The sequence below is a fragment of the Eriocheir sinensis genome, chromosome 19 (assembly GCF_024679095.1).
Source record: "Eriocheir sinensis breed Jianghai 21 chromosome 19, ASM2467909v1, whole genome shotgun sequence".
In the NCBI taxonomy this organism is placed as follows: Eukaryota; Metazoa; Arthropoda; class Malacostraca; order Decapoda; family Varunidae; genus Eriocheir; species Eriocheir sinensis.
Genome location: NC_066527.1, coordinates 14917511 through 14935537, shown reverse-complemented (window position 1 = coordinate 14935537; position 18027 = coordinate 14917511). Strand labels below are relative to the sequence as shown.

Here is an 18027-nt window from a genome sequence, read left to right as displayed (position 1 = left end):
CCACACCCTTACATCGTTATCCACCCTCAGAACGTTATATCCCACACTCTCACAACGTTTTCCACCCTCAGAACGTTATATCCCACACTCTCACAACGTTTTCCACCCTCAGAACGTTATTCCCCACACCCTTACACCGTTTTCCACCCTCAGAACGTTATTTCCCACATTCTCAGCGTTTTCCACCCTCAGAACGTTATTTCCCACACTCTCAGCGTTTTTCACCCTCAGAACGTTATTTCCCACACTCTCAGCGTTTTTCACCCTCAGAACGTTATTTCACACACCCTGACACCGTTTTCCACCCTCAGAACGTTATTTCACACACCCTTACACCGTTATCCACCCTCAGAACGTTATTTCACACACCCTTACACCGTTATCCACCCTCAGAACGTTATTTCACACACCCTTACACCGTTTTTCACCCTCAGAACGTTATTTCCCACACCCTTACACCGTTATCCACCCTCAGAACGTTATTTCACACACCCTTACACCGTTTTCCACCCTCAGAACGTTATTTCCCACACCCTTACACCGTTTTTCACCCTCAGAACGTTATTTCCCACACCCTTACACCGTTATCCACCCTCAGAACGTTATTTCACACACCCTGACACCGTTTTCCACCCTCAGAACGTTATTTCACACACCCTCACATCGTTATCCACCCTCAGAACGTTATTTCCCACATCCTCACAGCGTTTTCCACCCTCAGAACGTTATTTCACACACCCTTACATCGTTATCCACCCTCAGAACGTTATTTCACACACCCTCACATCGTTATCCACCCTCAGAACGTTATTTCCCACATCCTCACATCGTTATCCACCCTCAGAACGTTATTTCACACACCCTTACACCGTTTTTCACCCTCAGAACGTTATTTCACACACCCTTACACCGTTTTTCACCCTCAGAACGTTATTTCACACACCCTTACACCGTTTTTCACCCTCAGAACGTTATTTCACACACCCTTACACCGTTTTTCACCCTCAGAACGTTATTTCCCACACCCTTACACCGTTTTTCACCCTCAGAACGTTATTTCACACACCCTTACATCGTTTTCCACCCTCAGAACGTTATTTCACACACCCTTACACCGTTTTTCACCCTCAGAACGTTATTTCACACACCCTTACACCGTTTTTCACCCTCAGAACGTTATTTCACACACCCTCACATCGTTATCCACCCTCAGAACGTTATTTCACACACCCTTACATCGTTTTTCACCCTCAGAACGTTATTTCACACACCCTTACACCGTTTTTCACCCTCAGAACGTTATTTCCCACACCCTTACATCGTTTTCCACCCTCAGAACGTTATTTCACACACCCTTACATCGTTTTCCACCCTCAGAACGTTATTTCCCACACCCTTACACCGTTTTTCACCCTCAGAACGTTATTTCACACACCCTTACATCGTTTTCCACCCTCAGAACGTTATTTCCCACACCCTTACACCGTTTTTCACCCTCAGAACGTTATTTCACACACCCTTACATCGTTTTCCACCCTCAGAACGTTATTTCACACACCCTTACACCGTTTTCCACCCTCAGAACGTTATTTCACACACCCTTACACCGTTTTCCACCCTCAGAACGTTATTTCACACACCCTTACAACGTTTTCCACCCTCAGAACGTTATTTCACACACCCTTACATCGTTTTCCACCCTCAGAACGTTATTTCCCACACCTCTCACAGACTTATCCACCCTGAGAGCTCTATTTTCCACTCTTGGCAAAGCGTTCCCACCCCTGCTACGTTACATCCATTACTACGATAATTCCACATCTTTCACAGCGTTCCCTATCCTCACTTCGTTATTTCCGCATCTCTGACAGCATTTCCCTCCCTCAAAACGTTATTTCACACCCTTCCTCACACATCGCCACCTGCATTAGTCTCCCCTCGTGCTTCTCACCTCATCGGCACAAAACAGTCACCCTCCAAACAGTCACTCTGGCAGCCTCACAAATGGTTTAGTTCATCCTGCAATCCATATATTTTTTTTAAACCACGTTATATTTTTTTTAGAGTAAGGAAACAGCTCAAGGGCAAAAAAAATAGTAAACAATAATGAAAAAAAGCCCGTCACAAAACAGTCAGCTTCCAAACACTTACTCTGGCAGCCTCACAAATGGTTTAGTTCATCCTGCAATCCATATATTTTTTTAAACCACATTATAATTTTTTTAGAGTAAGGAAACAGCTCAAGGGCAAAAAAAAATGAAACAATAATGAAAAAAAACCCGCAATGAAAATAAAAAGCCCGAACGTTTACTTACTTTAATCTTTTCTTTCACACTCTTCGTATAAAACGCCGGAAAAATTCATATCTTTACCACACACACACTTTTTTAACTTCATACTTTTCATAGCATTTTTTTACACAATCATAAAGTAAACAATAATGAAAAAAAGCCCGCAATGAAAAAACAAAAACAAACCCCGAACGTTTACTTTAAAGTTTTCTTTCACACTCTTCGTATAAACCACCAGACAAATTTATATCTTTACCACACACAAACTTTTTTTCCTTCACACTCTTCATAGCATTTTTTACACAATCACAAGGCAAAAAAAAAGAAAATAATGAAAAAAAAGCCCTCAATGAAAAAAAAAGCCCGAACGTTTACTTACTTTAAATCTTTTCTTTCATTCTTCGTATAAAACACCAGACAAATTTATATCTACCACACACAAGCTTTTTTTACTTCACACTTTTCATAGCATTTTTTTACACAATCATTTACTTTTTTTTCCTTACCAACATTGTTTTCCCCACTTATTATGGTAAAATTTATCGTGCAAACGTTATTTTCCTACCTATAGCAACAATTTTTCATGGATGTTATTTTTCACTTCATTTTTCGACACGTCACAAACACGACACAGGTGAACACGTAAACATTTCCACGCAAAAATTGACTTGCAAACATTATTTTCGCACCTTTCCCTCACAAAAAATCTCAGGTGAACGTGACGGACGTGAACGACAACCCGCCTTACCTGTCCGAGCCGCGGCAGGTGAGGGTCCCGGAGAACGCGGCGCCCCGGGAGGTAGCGCGGGCACACCTGGGGGACCGTGACCTGTGGGGGGAGGGCCACGGACCGCCCTTCACCATACACCTGGACCCCCGAGCCCCGGCCGCCGTGAGGGAGGCCGTGGAGGTCATCTTTAACAGGGGTAAGGAAGTGGCGGCTGGGCTATACGCTGTTCAGGTTAATAAGGCGATTAAGCCCCTCCCACCTCCCTTCAGAGTGTATATCATCTGGGTGTAATGACTCCCTTTAAGCTGTTCAGGATAACTAGGCGAATAGGCCGCTCCCTCTTTTCTCTTGGGTGAATAGCTGGTGTGTCAGGGTTAGCTTTACTTTTTTCAGGATAGCTAGGCGGATAAGCCCCTCCCCTATCCTCATGAGTGAATATCTTGTGCCTTGTGACTTAATCCTCCTCGTGGTGTAGAGGTAAGCACGCTGAACTAGGAATCTGCTGGATTGGGTTCGAATCCCGGCCTGGAGAATCGGCACGCAGCCCACCCAGCTGTTCACCCTCCCTTTCGGGTAAACTGCGGTAACCCGGATGCCACACTGGCCTTGTGTCCCGGGGTAACGGGTTCTTACCACCACAGGCTGAAGGGTCAGTGCGACGGAGATGAGCACCGAGGCCACGCTCAGCTATAGTGCATCCCCCCAACTTTACCTTTACTTACCCTAACGTTATCCTAACCCTACTTAATCCCCTTCTCCTTCTCTCACATTATCCTAACCCACATCCCATTATCCTAACCCACATTATCCTAGCCCAACCTAATTCCCTTCCACTACTCCCACATTATCCTAACCCACATCCCATTATCCTAACCCTACCTAATCCCCTTTTACTTCTCCCACATTATTCTAACCCACATCTCAATATCCTAACCAACATTATCCTAACCCACATTATCCTAACCCTACCTAATCCCCTTCTACTTCTCCCACTTAGCACAACCACTTTAAATTAAGTCTAACATTAGTATGCATTGCTTAACCTATCATCGCCCTAATCCCCCCCCCTCCCCCCTTTCTTCTCCCCTTTCCCTTCTTCGCCTAACAGAAGGTGACTCCGGGCGTGGCGAGGGCGTGGTAAGAACAACTCGCCAGCTGGACAGGGAGGTCACGCCCCTGATCCGCGTGCCCCTGGTGGTGGGGGACGCGGGCGAGCTCTCCACTACCGTCACGCTCACCGTCTCCGTCACCGATCAGAACGATAACCCGATGTCCCCCGCGTCCCGCTCCGTCACGGCCTGGGTGCTACAGGTGTGTGGTTGGGTGTGAACAGGTGTGGAGGAAGAACAGGTATGCGTGGGGAAGAAGGGGAGGTTACTATGAGGGGACCAGATGTGGGTTTTAGGATTTGGTGGTGGGGGAGTAGGTTGTTTTTTTAATGTTGTAGGTGTGTGATTGGATGTGGACAGGTGTGGGGGAAGAACAGGTATGCGTGGGGAAGAATGGGAGATTATTATGAGGGGGCCAGATGTGGGTTTTAGGATGGGATGGTGGGAGGTTGTTCTCTTTAGGGGGAAAGGTGTAGGGGAGTAGGTTGTTTTCTGAGTGTTGTAGGTGTGTGATTGGGTGTGGGAACAGGTGTGCAAATGAGGGAGAAGGGGATGTAGGGGGAAGGTGCATGTGTGTTTGGGGAGGGAGGTTGTATGTATGGGGGTGACAGGTGTGAGTGGAGGTTTTTTTTTGGGGGGGGACGGGGATATCAGATGTGTGTAGGTGTGGGGAGGTAACAGGTGTAGTTTTGGGGAGATAGATGTGTGGGGGGGAAGATTTAGATTTGGAGTAGACATTTTTTACCTTATTTTTACGTTTACATTTTTTCTAATTATATACTTTCTTTTAGCTATTTTTATACCATTTTTTAGGCCATTAATTAGGCGTGTGTATCGGGCTTTACCTTTACCTGCCCAGTATAATTAAGCGGCTATTTAAGGTGTCGTTAAAAGAGTGGATTTAGAGACCAATTAGGTTGTTTTGCCACATAGTTAATTGGTCGAGAGAGAGAGAGAGAGAGAGAGAGTACCCTATTTTTCCCATATACTCCATTCCTTTTCCTTCCATTCCTTTCCCTTTCACTTTGATCTAACTTCTTTTTCATCTTCCTTTTCTACTTCTCTAACTCCTTCTCACTCCTCTCCCTCCTCCTCCTCCTCCTCCTCCTCCTCCTCTCCCTTTTTTTTTCCCTCCAATTATCTTTTCTTATTCCTCCCCAATTATCTTTTCTCCTCCAATTATCTTTCTCCTCTAATTATCTTTCTCCTCGAATTATCTTTCTCCTCCAATTATATTTATCTTTCTCCTCCAGTTATCTTTCTCCTCCAATTATCTTTCTCCTCTAATTATCTTTCTCCTCGAATTATCTTTCTCCTCCAATTATAATTATCTTTCTCCTCCAATTATCTTTCTCCTCCGATTATCTTTCTCCTCCAGTTATCTTTCTCCTCCAATTATCTTTTTTTCTTTAGTTATCTTTCTCCTCCAATTATCTTTCTCCTCCAATTATCTTTTTTTCTCTAGTTATCTTTCTCCTCCAATTATCTTTCTCCTCCAGTTATCTTTCTCCTCCAATTATCTTTCTCCTCCAGTTATCTTTCTCCTCCAATTATCTTTCTCCTCCACTTATCTTTCTCGTCCAGTTATCTTTCTCCTCCAATTATCTCTTTCCTCCAATTATCTTTCTCCTCCAATTATCTTTCTCCTCCAGTTATCTTTCTCCTCCAATTATCTTTCTCCTCCAATTATCTCTTTCCTCCAATTATCTTTCTCCTCCAGTTATTTTTTTCCTCCAGTTATTTTTCTCCTCCAATTATCTTTCTCCTCCATTTATCTTTCTCCTCCAATTATCCTTCTCCTCCAATTATCTTTCTCCTCCAATTATCTTTCTCCTCCAATTATCTTTCTCCTCCAGTTATCTTTCTCCTCCAATTATCTTTCTCCTCCAATTATCTTTCTCCTCCAATTATCTTTCTCCTCCAATTATAATTATCTTTCGCCTCCAATTATCTTTCTCCTCCATTTATCTTTCTCCTCCAATTATCTTTCTCCTCCAATTATCTTTTCTCCTCCAATTATCTTTCTCCTCCAATTATAATTATCTTTTCTCTTCCAATTATCTTTCTCCTCCAATTATAATTATCTTTCTCCTCCAATTATAAATATCTTTCTCCTCCAATTATAATTATCTTTCTCCGCCAATTATCTTTCTCCTCCAATTATCTTTCTCCTCCAATTATCTTTTCTCCTCCAATTATCTTTCTCCTCAAGTTATCTTTTCTCCTCCAATTATCTTTTCTCCTCCAATTATCTTTCTCCTCCAATTATCTTTTCTCCTCCAATTATAATTATCTTTTCTCCTCCAATTATCTTTCTCCTCCAATTATAATTATCTTTTCTCCTCCAATTATCTTTCTCCTCCAATTATAATTATCTTTTCTCCTCCAATTATCTTTCTCCTCCAATTATAATTATCTTTTCTCCTCCAATTATCTTTCTCCTCCAATTATCTTTTCTCCTCCAATTATAATTATCTTTTCTCCTCCAATTATCTTTCTCCTCCAATTATAATTATCTTTTCTCCTCCAATTATCTTTCTCCTCCAATTATAATTATCTTTTCTCCTCGAATTATCTTTCTCCTCCAATTATAATTATCTTTTCTCCTCCAATTATCTTTTCTCCTCCAATTATCTTTCTCCTCCAATTATCTTTTCTCCTCCAATTATCTTTTCTCCTCCAATTATCTTTTCTCCTCCAATTATCTTTCTCCTCCAATTATCTTTTCTCCTCCAATTATCTTTTCTCCTCCAATTATCTTTTCTCCTCCAATTATCCTTCTCCTCCAATTATCTTTTCTCCTCCAATTATCTTTTCTCCTCCAATTATCTTTTCTCCTCCAATTATCTTTCTCCTCCAATTATCTTTTCTCCTCCAATTATCTTTTCTCCTCCAATTATCTTTCTCCTCCAATTATCTTTCATCTCCAATTATCTTTTCTTATTCGTCCTCTCCTTTTTCTAACTCCTCCCCTCCATTTTCTCCTTTTTTTCATTCCGCCCCTCCTCGTTCTTTACGTATCTCCCCTCCTTTTTTTCACGTATTACTCCCCTTCCATATTATTTTCTTATTCTTCCCATTCAATTTGTTCTTCCTATTCTTCCTCTCTTTTAACTCCTCCTCCTCCTCTTCTCCTCTGATTTTCTTTTCTCATTCTGCCCCTTCAATTTTCTCTTCTCATCCTTCCCCTCCTTTTCTTCATTCCCTTTCCTTCTTTCCTATGCTTCCTCCTCTTCCCACCTTCCTTTTTTTTCCTTTCCTTCATTCCTCTTTCTCATCCCTTCCTTCGCCTCCTCTTCTTCCTCCCTCCCCTTCTTTTCTTCATTCCCTCTCCTTTCCTATGCTTCCTCCTTTTCCCATCTTCCTTTTTTCTCCTTTCCTTCATTCCTCTTTCCCTTCCTCCCTCCTTTTCCTCTCTTCCCTCACCTCCTCCTTTTCTTCCTCCTCTTTTTTAAGTCTTCCCTATCCAATTACTCCATATTTCTCCATCTCCCAACCACTAACCACCACAAACTCCACCTCTCCAACCACTAACACCCCCTCCATGCCTTTTACTACCCCCTCCCCATCGCTAACTCCCTCCCATTCCCTCCTACCTCAGCCCCAGAGCGAGGTGGTGCCCTTGGGTCGTGTCTACGTGCGGGACCCAGATGACAGTGACCACTCGTCCAAGTCCTACCGATGGAGGGGCGCGGCGCACCCTCGCGTGGCCCTCAGCCAGGCCACCGGGAACCTGGCGCTGCACCCGGGTGACCACGGCGACAGGTGAGTGGAGAGGGGGGGGGAGGATGAGGGAGGAACGGGGGGGGGGTTGTGAGTGCTTGTGTATGTGCGTGTGTCTTCTTCTTTCTTCTTTGTCTTTTTTCCTTTCTTTTATTTTCTCCTTTATCATCTTTTTCTTTTTCTCCTCTTTTTCTCCTTTTTTCTCCTCTTTTTCTATTTTGTGTATGTGCGTGTGTCTTCCTCTTTCTTTGTCTTTTTTTTCTTTCTTTTATTTTCTCCTTTGTCTTCTTTTTCTTCTTTTTCTTCTCTTTTTCTCCTTTGTCTTTTTCATTTTCTTACTTTTCTTCATAGTTTGCCCTTTTCTTATTTTTATTTTCTTACTTCTTTTCTTGCAGACTTGACCTGACCTTCTCCGTGAGTGACCCCGGCCAAGGACAGACGGGGGTGCGGGCCAACGTGTCAGTGGAGGTCAGGTCACTGCGGCGGCGGGAGGTCAGAGGCGCTGTCCCCCTCACCCTCTACGCCTCCCCTCAAGACGTAGTGAGGGAGAGAAGGGGAGAAGGAGAGGTAAGAGGGGAAGGAGGAAGGGAGAGGGAGGGAAGGAAGGAAGGAAGGAGGGAAGGAAGGAAGGAAAGAAGGAAGAAAGGAAGGAAAGAAGGAAGGAAGAAAGGAAGGAAGGAAGGAAGGAATGGAAGAAAGAAGGAGGGGATTGATTGAGAGAGAGAGAGAGAGAGAGAGACGAAATGAGACAGAAAGGCAATTAATAAAGGAAGGAAAAGAAGAGAAAGAGAAAAGTTGTTGATATATGAGAGAGAGAGAGAGAGAGAGAGAGAGAGAGAGAGAGAGAGAGAGATCGCCCTACTTTCTCTGTTGTATTAAATCTTTCTATTCGTTCACACTCAAGAAGGTTCCAAGTTAATGATAAATCCAACTCAGTTACTTTTTATTACTATTTTATTATTTTTATTCTTTGTCATACTTTTTATCTTCTATCTCTTGTTGTTTTATTATTTTCTTTATTTTTTCTCTTTTTCTTCGTCTTTTCTGTCTCTTTTTATTCCTCTTCGTCATTTTCCTTCTTTTCTTACTTTTTTTTTCTTTTTCATCATCGTTTTTTCTGCTTCCTCCTTTTTCTCTTCTTCTTCTTTTCTTCCTCCTCTTCCTCTCCTTATCCCTCTCCCTTTCAGTATTTCCAATTTCGCTTACTTTTTTTTTCTTTTCCTTTTTATTTGTCCATCTTTTAGTTATCCTCCTTTTTCCTTCTCTTCCTCTTCCCTCGCCTATTCTACTCGCCCTCTTCTTTCCCTCTTCTTCCTCCTCTCTTCCTTCCCTCTTTCGCCTTTTCTTCATTCCCTTTCCTTCTTTCCTATGCTTCCTCCCCTTCCAACCTTCCTTTTTTCTCCTTTCCTTCATTCCTCTTTTTCATCCCTTCCTTCGCTTCCTCTTCTTCCTCCCTCCTTTTCCTCTCTTCCTTCACCTCCTCCTTTCCTTCCTCCTCTTTTTTCCTCCCTTCCTAATCCTCTTCTTCCCTCCTTCTCACTCCTCTTTTTCTCCTTTCTCTTTTTCCTCCCTTCCTTCCCCTCTTCTTCCCTCCTTCTCACTCCTTTTTTTCTCCTTTCTCTTTTTCCTCCCTTCCTTCTCCTCTTCTTCCCTCCTTTTCATTCCTTTTCTCTCCTTTCTCTATCTCCTGAGAATACAATTGTTATGTACTTTACGATATTGAATGAAGTCCAACGTACGACACTATCCTTCTTGATGTACGGTAACCTCATTCTCAACCTCTGCCAGATGTAGGGTAATAACAATTTTGTGGTGGTATTATATTTTCTCTTTCTTTCTTTCTCTGACTCTTTCTTCTTTCTAGTTCTCGTTTTCTTTCGTAATTCTACACATCTCCTTCCTTTCTTCTTGTTCTTGTCTTCTTCTTCTTCTTCTTCTATTTCTTCTTCTTTTTGCTCTTCTTTTCATTCTTCTCTTAATTATACACACGCACTCTGCTATCTATATATCTATCTATCACTAACCTGCAACTTATATTTATCTGTTTGTCTATATATCTATCTGTCTAAATCTGCCTATTACTACCCCGTAACCTCTAACTATCTATATATCTATCTATCTGTCTATCTCAGTCTCTATACCTATCTATCTCGGCCTATCTCTGTTTATCGATCTCTCTATCTATTTATCTCACTAACCTTTTCCTCTCCTACTGCATTTCCCTTCTTACTTACCTTCCACTTCCCCCCTTTTCTTCCCTTCCTCCCTCTTTCCTAAAAATAAAAATAAAAATCTCACTAACCCGCCAATCTCAACCCATTTTCCTTCTCCCGCACCTCCCAGATCCCGTTTTCTATCATGGGTCGCTTGGAGGAGGCGGTGCGGAGGTGGGCGGCGGCGGCGGCGATGGACGAAGAGGAGGAGGAAGAGGTGAAGAAAACGAGCAAGAAAATAACACCGTGGAATGCGAGGAAAAACAGAAACCAGGGAGGAGACCGCGGGAAAGCTGGTGATGGAGGAGGAGGAGGAGGAGGAGGAGTGGAGGCGATCGCGGTGGAGGAGGTGGAGGGGAAGGAAGGACATGTTCTAACGCGTTTGTGGATTACGACGCCGGCCAGTTACGCGGATTTCAACCTTATGCTCCAGAGACGGAAGGTTGAGGTTAGTGTGTGTGTGGGGGGGGGGGGGGGGGGGGTTGTTTGTGTGTGTGTGTGTGTGTGTGTGTGTGTGTGTGTGTGTGTGTGTGTGTGTGTGTGTGTGTGTTTTTTTTTTCTCTCTCTCTCTCTCTCTCTCTCTCTCTCTCTCTCTCTCTCTCTCTCTCTCTCTCTCTCTCTCTCTCTCTCTCTCTCTCTCTCTCTCTCTCTCTCTCTCTCTCAAACTATCTTTTTTTTTTTTTCTTCACGGGATTGACATGTCAGATTTAGCGGAACTTTTTATTTTTCTTCTTTTGTTTCCTTCCAGTTTCCCGTTTTGAGAGTTACCTTGACCGTGAATGTGTGTGTTTGACGCGTGTGTGTGTGTGTGTGTGTGTGTGTGTGTGTGTGTTTGTGTGTGTGTCAGTCATGTTGTCACTTCTCTTTTCTCTCTATCTTTATCTTTGCTATTTATTTATTTTCATTTTTCATATTAATACCTTTACTTTCCTTTCCTTTCTGTTCTCTTTTCCTCTCCTTCCTCTTTTCTTCTTTTCTTCTTTATTTGTCTTATTCATTATTCGTGTTTTTATTTTCCATTTGATAATTTTACCTTTTTCTTTTATTTTTTTCTCATTTAAAATTTTCTTCATTTTCTCTCTATCTATTTATCTATCTATCTTTGTATGCTTATCTATATTAACTCAAACTTTTCTATATAAACAAACAAACAACTTCCTTTTCCCATCTATCTATCTATGTATTTATCTATCTCTATCTATATCTACTTATCTATCTAACTATTTAACTAGTTGTCAATCTCAGCTTTCAAACTCTTATATATAAACAAAATAACCAAAACCAGTCACCTTTTCCCTTCTATCTATCTCTCTATCTTTTAATCTACCCATCTATCAATCAATTCATCAACTCAAACACTCACTAACTACCCAACTCATTGTTCTTTTTCTCCTTCAGTTAAGCAAAGCGGCGGGCGTACAAGTCATCAGTGTGGGAGTCGGCGTCTGCACAGAACAACCCCAATCCACCCCCACCAACAACCCCACCACCAACACTGCTGCTACCAACACCACAACAACCCCTTCAGACACGCAGCCGAGAGAGCGACCGGGCGGCGGGGAGGGACACGTGGAGAGGGAGGAAGGGACACAGACGCTTCTAGGACCAAACCACGCTGGGCTAGTAACGTACAGTGTGATAGAGGCTGGAGAGAGAGCTGTAGTGGGGCCCCGAATCGGTCTTCTCAACATATGCGGCTGTGATGGCGTGCGGAAAGAAGATGAGGAGGAGGAGGATGCTGGAACTGGCTCAGGAAGTTACGAGGGCTCCCATCATCACGGAATCTATCAGCATCTGCCAGAACCGGACCCCCAGCACTCGTTTTCAGCCCCACCAGGCGTTCAGCACTCCACGAAACATCATTATCTAGCCACAAGTCGTCACCACCACCTACACCACTACCACCACTTCCACCACACCTGCACCCCGCATACCTGTTTGAATGGTGGCAGGTGTGTCCCGGGGCAGTCTGGCTTTAGGTAAGGGAGAGAGAGGTTGGTTTTGTTGTTGCAGTTTGGGTTATTTTAGTAGTAGTAGTAATAGTAGTAGTAGTAGTAGTCGTAGTAATAGTAGTAGTAGTAGTAGTAGTAGTAGTAGTAGTAGTAGTAATAGTAGTAGTATTGATAGTTGTAGTAGTAATGTATAGCTTGTAGAAATGTTAACTCTCTCTCTCTCTCTCTCTCTCTCTCTCTCTCTCTCTCTCTCTCTCTCTCTCTCTCTCTCTCTCTCTCTCTCTCTTAAACACACATTCCACGCACCTGAACCGTTGTTAACATCTCACCCATTTACTCTTACTGCTTTCCTCCTCCTCCTCCTCCTCCTCCTCCTCCTCTTCTTCCTCTTCTTCCTCCTCCTCCTCTTCTTGGCGATAAAATCCAGGTGGGCTAATCAGCTTACCTTTCGCTCAGAAACACGAACAGCTGATGCAAGGAGATTATTAAGAGAGAGAGAGAGAGAGAGGTTATAAAAAGAAGTGAAGGGGAGGAGAGATAAGATAAGGGAAAGGACGGAAGGAAGGGAGAAGGAAAAGAAAGATGCAGGAAGTGAAGGAAGGAATAAGGGAGAGAGAGAGAGAAGGAAGGAGGAAACAGAGGAATCAAAAAGGATAGGAAGGAAAGGAAAGTGAAAGTGGTGAAAATATAGAAAATAGAGTGAAAGGAAAAGAGAAGGAATCAAATCTATCTATCCATCTATCTATCTATCTCTCAGTGTTTGTATTTGCCATTGATACACATTACATCAACAAGTTAAATTAAAAAAGGTACATAAATAAATAAATAGATACATAGATAGATAAATAGATGGATTCAAAACATCAGGTAATGAATTGGCTCACGGTGATGAATTGGATGTTATATTTTTTTTAGTACAAGCTTAATCAGTAATTACGTTCACCTGGCAAAAGCGATTAACCTGAAATCCGCCTTTAGTCATTGCATAGGCGACAAAGAGAGAGAGAGAGAGAGAGAGAGAGAGAGAGAGAGCTATCTCACCCCACGCCATGGCCATCAGAACTCAGTCTTGTAGCCATTATCTCTCTCTCTCTCTCTCTCTCTCTCTCTCTCTCTCTCTCTCTCTCTCTCTCTCTCTCTCTCTCTCTCTCTCTCTCTCTCTCTCTCTATCTCTCTCTCTCTCTCTCTCTCTCTCTCTCTCTCTCTCTCTCTCTCTCTCTCTCTCTCTCTCTCTCTCCCCTCTCTCTCTCTCTCTCTCTCTCTCTCTCTCTCTCTCTCTCTCTCTCACTTCAGGGATATAGGATTATACTGACCCTTTTCGTATGTTTCAGGCACACTGCAGCACGGCTCCAACCTGAAGACTTTATGTTAATAATTTCCCCCACAGCGTAGGTCACCAGTAGCGTAAGTTAAGGGTAGTAATTTTCTCTTATCTCTCGTTACTCTAATATTTCCATGTCCATTTCTTCCTTAAAGGCACATGCTGTTCTCTCTATTTCCTGCCGGCACGTTGCCGGAGGGGGAAATGGGCGGGGAGGAGCCTTCATTTATTTTATCCTGTCCTACCACACGTAGATTATTAGTATTAGCGGTAGTAGACAGACACCCTCGCCATAGACCGCCAGGTCTTTTTGTGTCTGTTCTTCCTATGTATGTATATGTGGTCCTATGTATTACTTCTCCTCCTCTTCCTCCTCCTCCTCCTGCTTACCTGTCCTCATTCCTCAGGTGTGTCTGTCCTCATGGCACTGAAGGAGGGCGATGCAAGGTCCTCAGCCGACAGTTTATTCTCCCAAAGCACACGAGAGAAGGAGACCAAGGAGGCGGAGGAGGAGTAGAAGGAGGAGGAGGAAGGGAAGTAGAAGGAGGAGGGCCCGTGTGGCTTTCCCCAGTCCCTTCATGCACTCGAGTCCACATCACTCTCGAAATCTTGGCTAACTCTCGAGATGCAACGATACTCCACTCCGGGCCTGAGGAAGAGGAGGAGGTGGAGGAGGAGAAGAGGACACATCAGCCTTTGGAGGAGGGCGAGGAAGACGTGGATGAGGAGCAGGAGAGTCTTAATGTCTGGCATAATGACGTGCTGAGCCTTGAGCTGCGTGGAGGACTGCCCGTGTTGAAGGTGGACCTTGGAGGGGGACCTGTGCACTTGTCGCCTCCCTTGAGTGTGGCGGACGGCAGGTGGCATCGGCTGGACCTTACGTGGGCTGAGCAGGTGAGTGTGTGAGGGATTGAGTGGGAGAGAGTAGGGAAAGGATTATGTGTTGATATATGGGAGAAAGGATTGTGGAGGGAGAGAGACAGACAGACAGACAGACAGACAGACAGACAGACAGACAGACAGACAGACAGACAGACAGACAGACAGACAGACAGACAGACAGACAGACACAGACACAGACAGACAGACAGATAGAGAGAGAGAGAGAAGGATTGGAAGTGCGTTATGAGTAAGGGATGAGTGAATGGAATGAATGAGTATACCTGAATGAAATTAATGAGTTTTAAAGAAGGTGAGTGAAATAAATGACAACCTGAAAGTGAGTCATGAATCAGGTGAATGGAATGAATGACTACCTGAATATAAATCATGAATACGTATAGAAAAAAATACACATGAGTTTGAGGGTTGACAGAAGGCGAGTCCATTCTATGAGTGAGTAAACCTGAGTAAGGGATGAGTAACAGGTGAGTGAAATGCCTGAGTGTACCTGGGCGTCACGAGAACTCTCAGGAATGATTAGGTTTGTGGGATTCGATCTTGTTGTGGGCCATTAAGGATTTAGGACTGATTGGGATTACGAATAGGATCGGATTGGAATTGCTTATTAGAGGAGGATCAAACTAGTATTAAGATTAAATTGGGAAGAGAGAGAGAGAGTTAAACAAAAGAAAGTCACGTTATGGAAAGGTTATTTGATTTTCATATGATTAAAGACTTCGTGATAAATAAAACTTGAGAGAGAAACTTCAGTAACAGACACGAAAGAGAAAACAACAACAATAACAACAACAACAACAATAATAATAATAGTAATAATAATAATAGTAATAATAATAATAATAATAATAATAATAATAATAATAACAATAATGAGCTAATCTTGCATACCGCCGCCTCATTACCTGCCTCTGCCCAGGTAATGAATGGCTATCAGATAATTAATTGGCCAAGTGAATGTCCGCCGATTGAGTGCACAGGTGAATAGACAGGTATTAATCACGATCCTTTCACTTTCTCCCTCTCATTCTTTTTCTGTGTGTGTGTGTGTGTGTGTGTGTGTGTGTGTGTGTGTGTGTGTGTCTCATTCTGTCTGGGTGTCATTCTCTCTCTCTCTCTCTCTCTCTCTCTCTCTCTCTCTCTCTCTCTCTCTCTCTCTCTCTCTCTCTCTCTCTCTATCTATCTATCTATCTATCTATCTATTTATCTATCTATCTATATTTATATCTGTCTATACATATCAGTCTCTATCTATCTATCAATCTATACATCTCTTCCATTTTCTCCATCTATCTATCTATCTATGAATACCTACCTGTCTCTAATGAGCAAGGTAATTACAGTAAAGCTACATAATAATACTCTTTCAGTCTTTTCCATTGCATTCGTCTCGCTCTGCCTCTCCTGAAACATCATTGCTACCACGGTCCACGGCGCAACCCTTTTTAGCCGGATATTAATTGACTCGAAAGCACGTACAGCAATTAGTTCGATAGTCGGGAAGAAGGAAGTGTGCAGGGAGGATGTGTGTGTGTGTGTGTGTGTGTGTGTGTGGTGTGTGTGTGTGTGTGTGTGGTGTGTGTGTGTGTGTGTGTGGTGTGTGTGTGTGTGTGTGTGTGTGTGTGTGTGTGTGTAGGCCAAGGAGCTTATGTTGTGTTAGTGTTGAATAGGAAATAATTAGTATTGTTGTTAGTGTTGTTTTTCATTGTTGTTATTGCTATTATTATTATTATTTTTATTATTATTATTATTATTATTATTATTATTATTATTATTATTATTATTACTACTACTACTACTACTACTACTACTACTACTACTACTGCTACTGCTACTATTCTTCTTCTGATTCTGATTCATCTTCTTCCTTTTTTCTAATTCTTTTTCCTTTTCTTCTTCTTCTTTGCCTTTTTCTTCTTCCTTTTTTCTTCTTTTCGTTTTATTTTTCCTCTTCTTTTTCTTCTTCTTCCTCTTCTTTTTTCTTCTTTTTTCGTCTTCTTCTCAATATTATTTTTTATACCTTAAGCTGCTTCCTTTACTGTAAAAAAAAAAATAATAATAATATAAGTTACGAATATATATTTTGGTGATGAGTTTGTTGTTGTTTCCGCTCACTAAAGAAAAAGTTAGTGTGTTTGTGTATTTGTTTTCTGGCACAGCCTTTGTCACTAATGAAGAGGAAACATAAAGGGCCACGCAGAATTGATATCATGGCAAAACTCTGGCAATTATTGTACTATTCTAACCTTCAGTATCTCTAACATAAGCATTTCTTTGGCCGTGAACTTTCACCAAATATAATATTGAAGAACTTAACATCAAAACAGCTCTTAATACCTGTCTGTTACACCTGTCCTTTACACCTGGCTTTGGTTTGATATGTTTAATTATTCAGGTTTTTTTTTTCATATTATCTATCTATCTGTCTATCTGTATATCTATCTGTCTATCTATATCTGTCTCTCTTACACCTGTCGTTTAAGCCTGTCCTCGTTTTGATATGTATAATTAATGACGTACTTTTTTCATTATATTATTAATTATCTATCTGTATCTATCTATCTAAGGATCATGAGTGTAATGCGTGATCAGAGTGGGTGAGGGGAGAATGTGGAAAAAAGAAAAGAGAGAGTTGGGAAGGGGAAAAGTGGAGGAGGAATGCACTTGAGTTTATTTCAAGTCAAATTTATGAAGGTCTAAGATTGTTAAGTAATGGTTAAATATAGAGAGGGTGAGAAGAGAAGGTGGAAGGAGTAAAAAGGAGACAAGTGGAGGCAGAATGGAATGAGGTTTACTTTCAGCCTAATTTGTGAAGGCTTAAGATGGCTGAATATAATGCTGTGATGACGTATAATGGTTGTCTCCGATGAAAATCTAAAATGTGGAGTTAGTGAAATCTGAATGCATTTGCCGAAGAGTTATTTTCCCTCGTGCCTCGCTACCCGTGCCTGTATATTTTAGTAAAGTTTACCTTAAAGTTGCTCCTACAAGTGCCGTAATCATCCATATTTGGCACCTAAGCCTATTTTTGCCAATTACGTCGGGGTCTCAATCATCGTCTTCCAAAATACCATCCTTATCCGACGCTTTGTTAAAATGTTATATTCGAAAAACTGTATGACATGGCCCCTGAAACGCATATTTTTTTTTTTTTTTTAGTAGTCATTCTTAATTCTAAAGCGTCGTTTTTAAAGTGTGGTCCTTCGATAAATGTCCCTTCCAATAGCCCAATGTTATAGTTGCTACCAAGGTTATTATCTGTATCACGAAGATATTTACATCACTAAGGTATTTACAGCGATTTTCACACAGACGAGACTCACTTAGCCTTCCCGTGTTTGGTTGACGATTGCTACAGTTTCAAAGGCATTCGCTGTGCTTGCTACTACTGGAAAAACACAAAAGAACATGTTTTATTATTTACTCACGGGCCATTTTACATGAGAATTACAGGAAGATTATGTGTGTGTGTGTGTGTGTGTGTGTGTGTAATTGTAGTTTGTCATTTGCAACAGTGCGGCCCTGCTCCCAAGAACACACACACACACACACACACACACACACACACACACACACACACACACACATCACCACCTCCTCCCCTCACCCCACCCCCCCACCCCCCACACACCTGTAGAAGAAGGGAAGGTGATCTCATTAGCCACCATTACCTGCTCGCGTCTCACCTGTGCCCCTCTTTAAGGCCTACAACTTATTCACACCCTCGGCCAGGTCACTCATTAATTAACACAGGTGAGGTGAGGCGCTCGAGCTCTTTACACCTGACC

General features: G+C 42.3%; 1 protein-coding gene across 1 annotated transcript in view; it reads left to right on the top strand.

Moving 5' to 3' along the window:
- The window catches only part of LOC127000983 (putative neural-cadherin 2), a 179071-nt gene that overhangs the window by 110729 nt on the left and 50315 nt on the right, over window positions 1-18027 (top strand). The window contains exons 12-18 of the mRNA XM_050865157.1: window positions 3004-3217; window positions 4130-4332; window positions 7732-7895; window positions 8249-8420; window positions 10197-10514; window positions 11465-12045; window positions 13747-14233. Coding sequence (XP_050721114.1) covers window positions 3004-3217; window positions 4130-4332; window positions 7732-7895; window positions 8249-8420; window positions 10197-10514; window positions 11465-12045; window positions 13747-14233 — 2139 coding nt within the window. The remainder of the gene's footprint in view (window positions 1-3003; window positions 3218-4129; window positions 4333-7731; window positions 7896-8248; window positions 8421-10196; window positions 10515-11464; window positions 12046-13746; window positions 14234-18027) is intronic.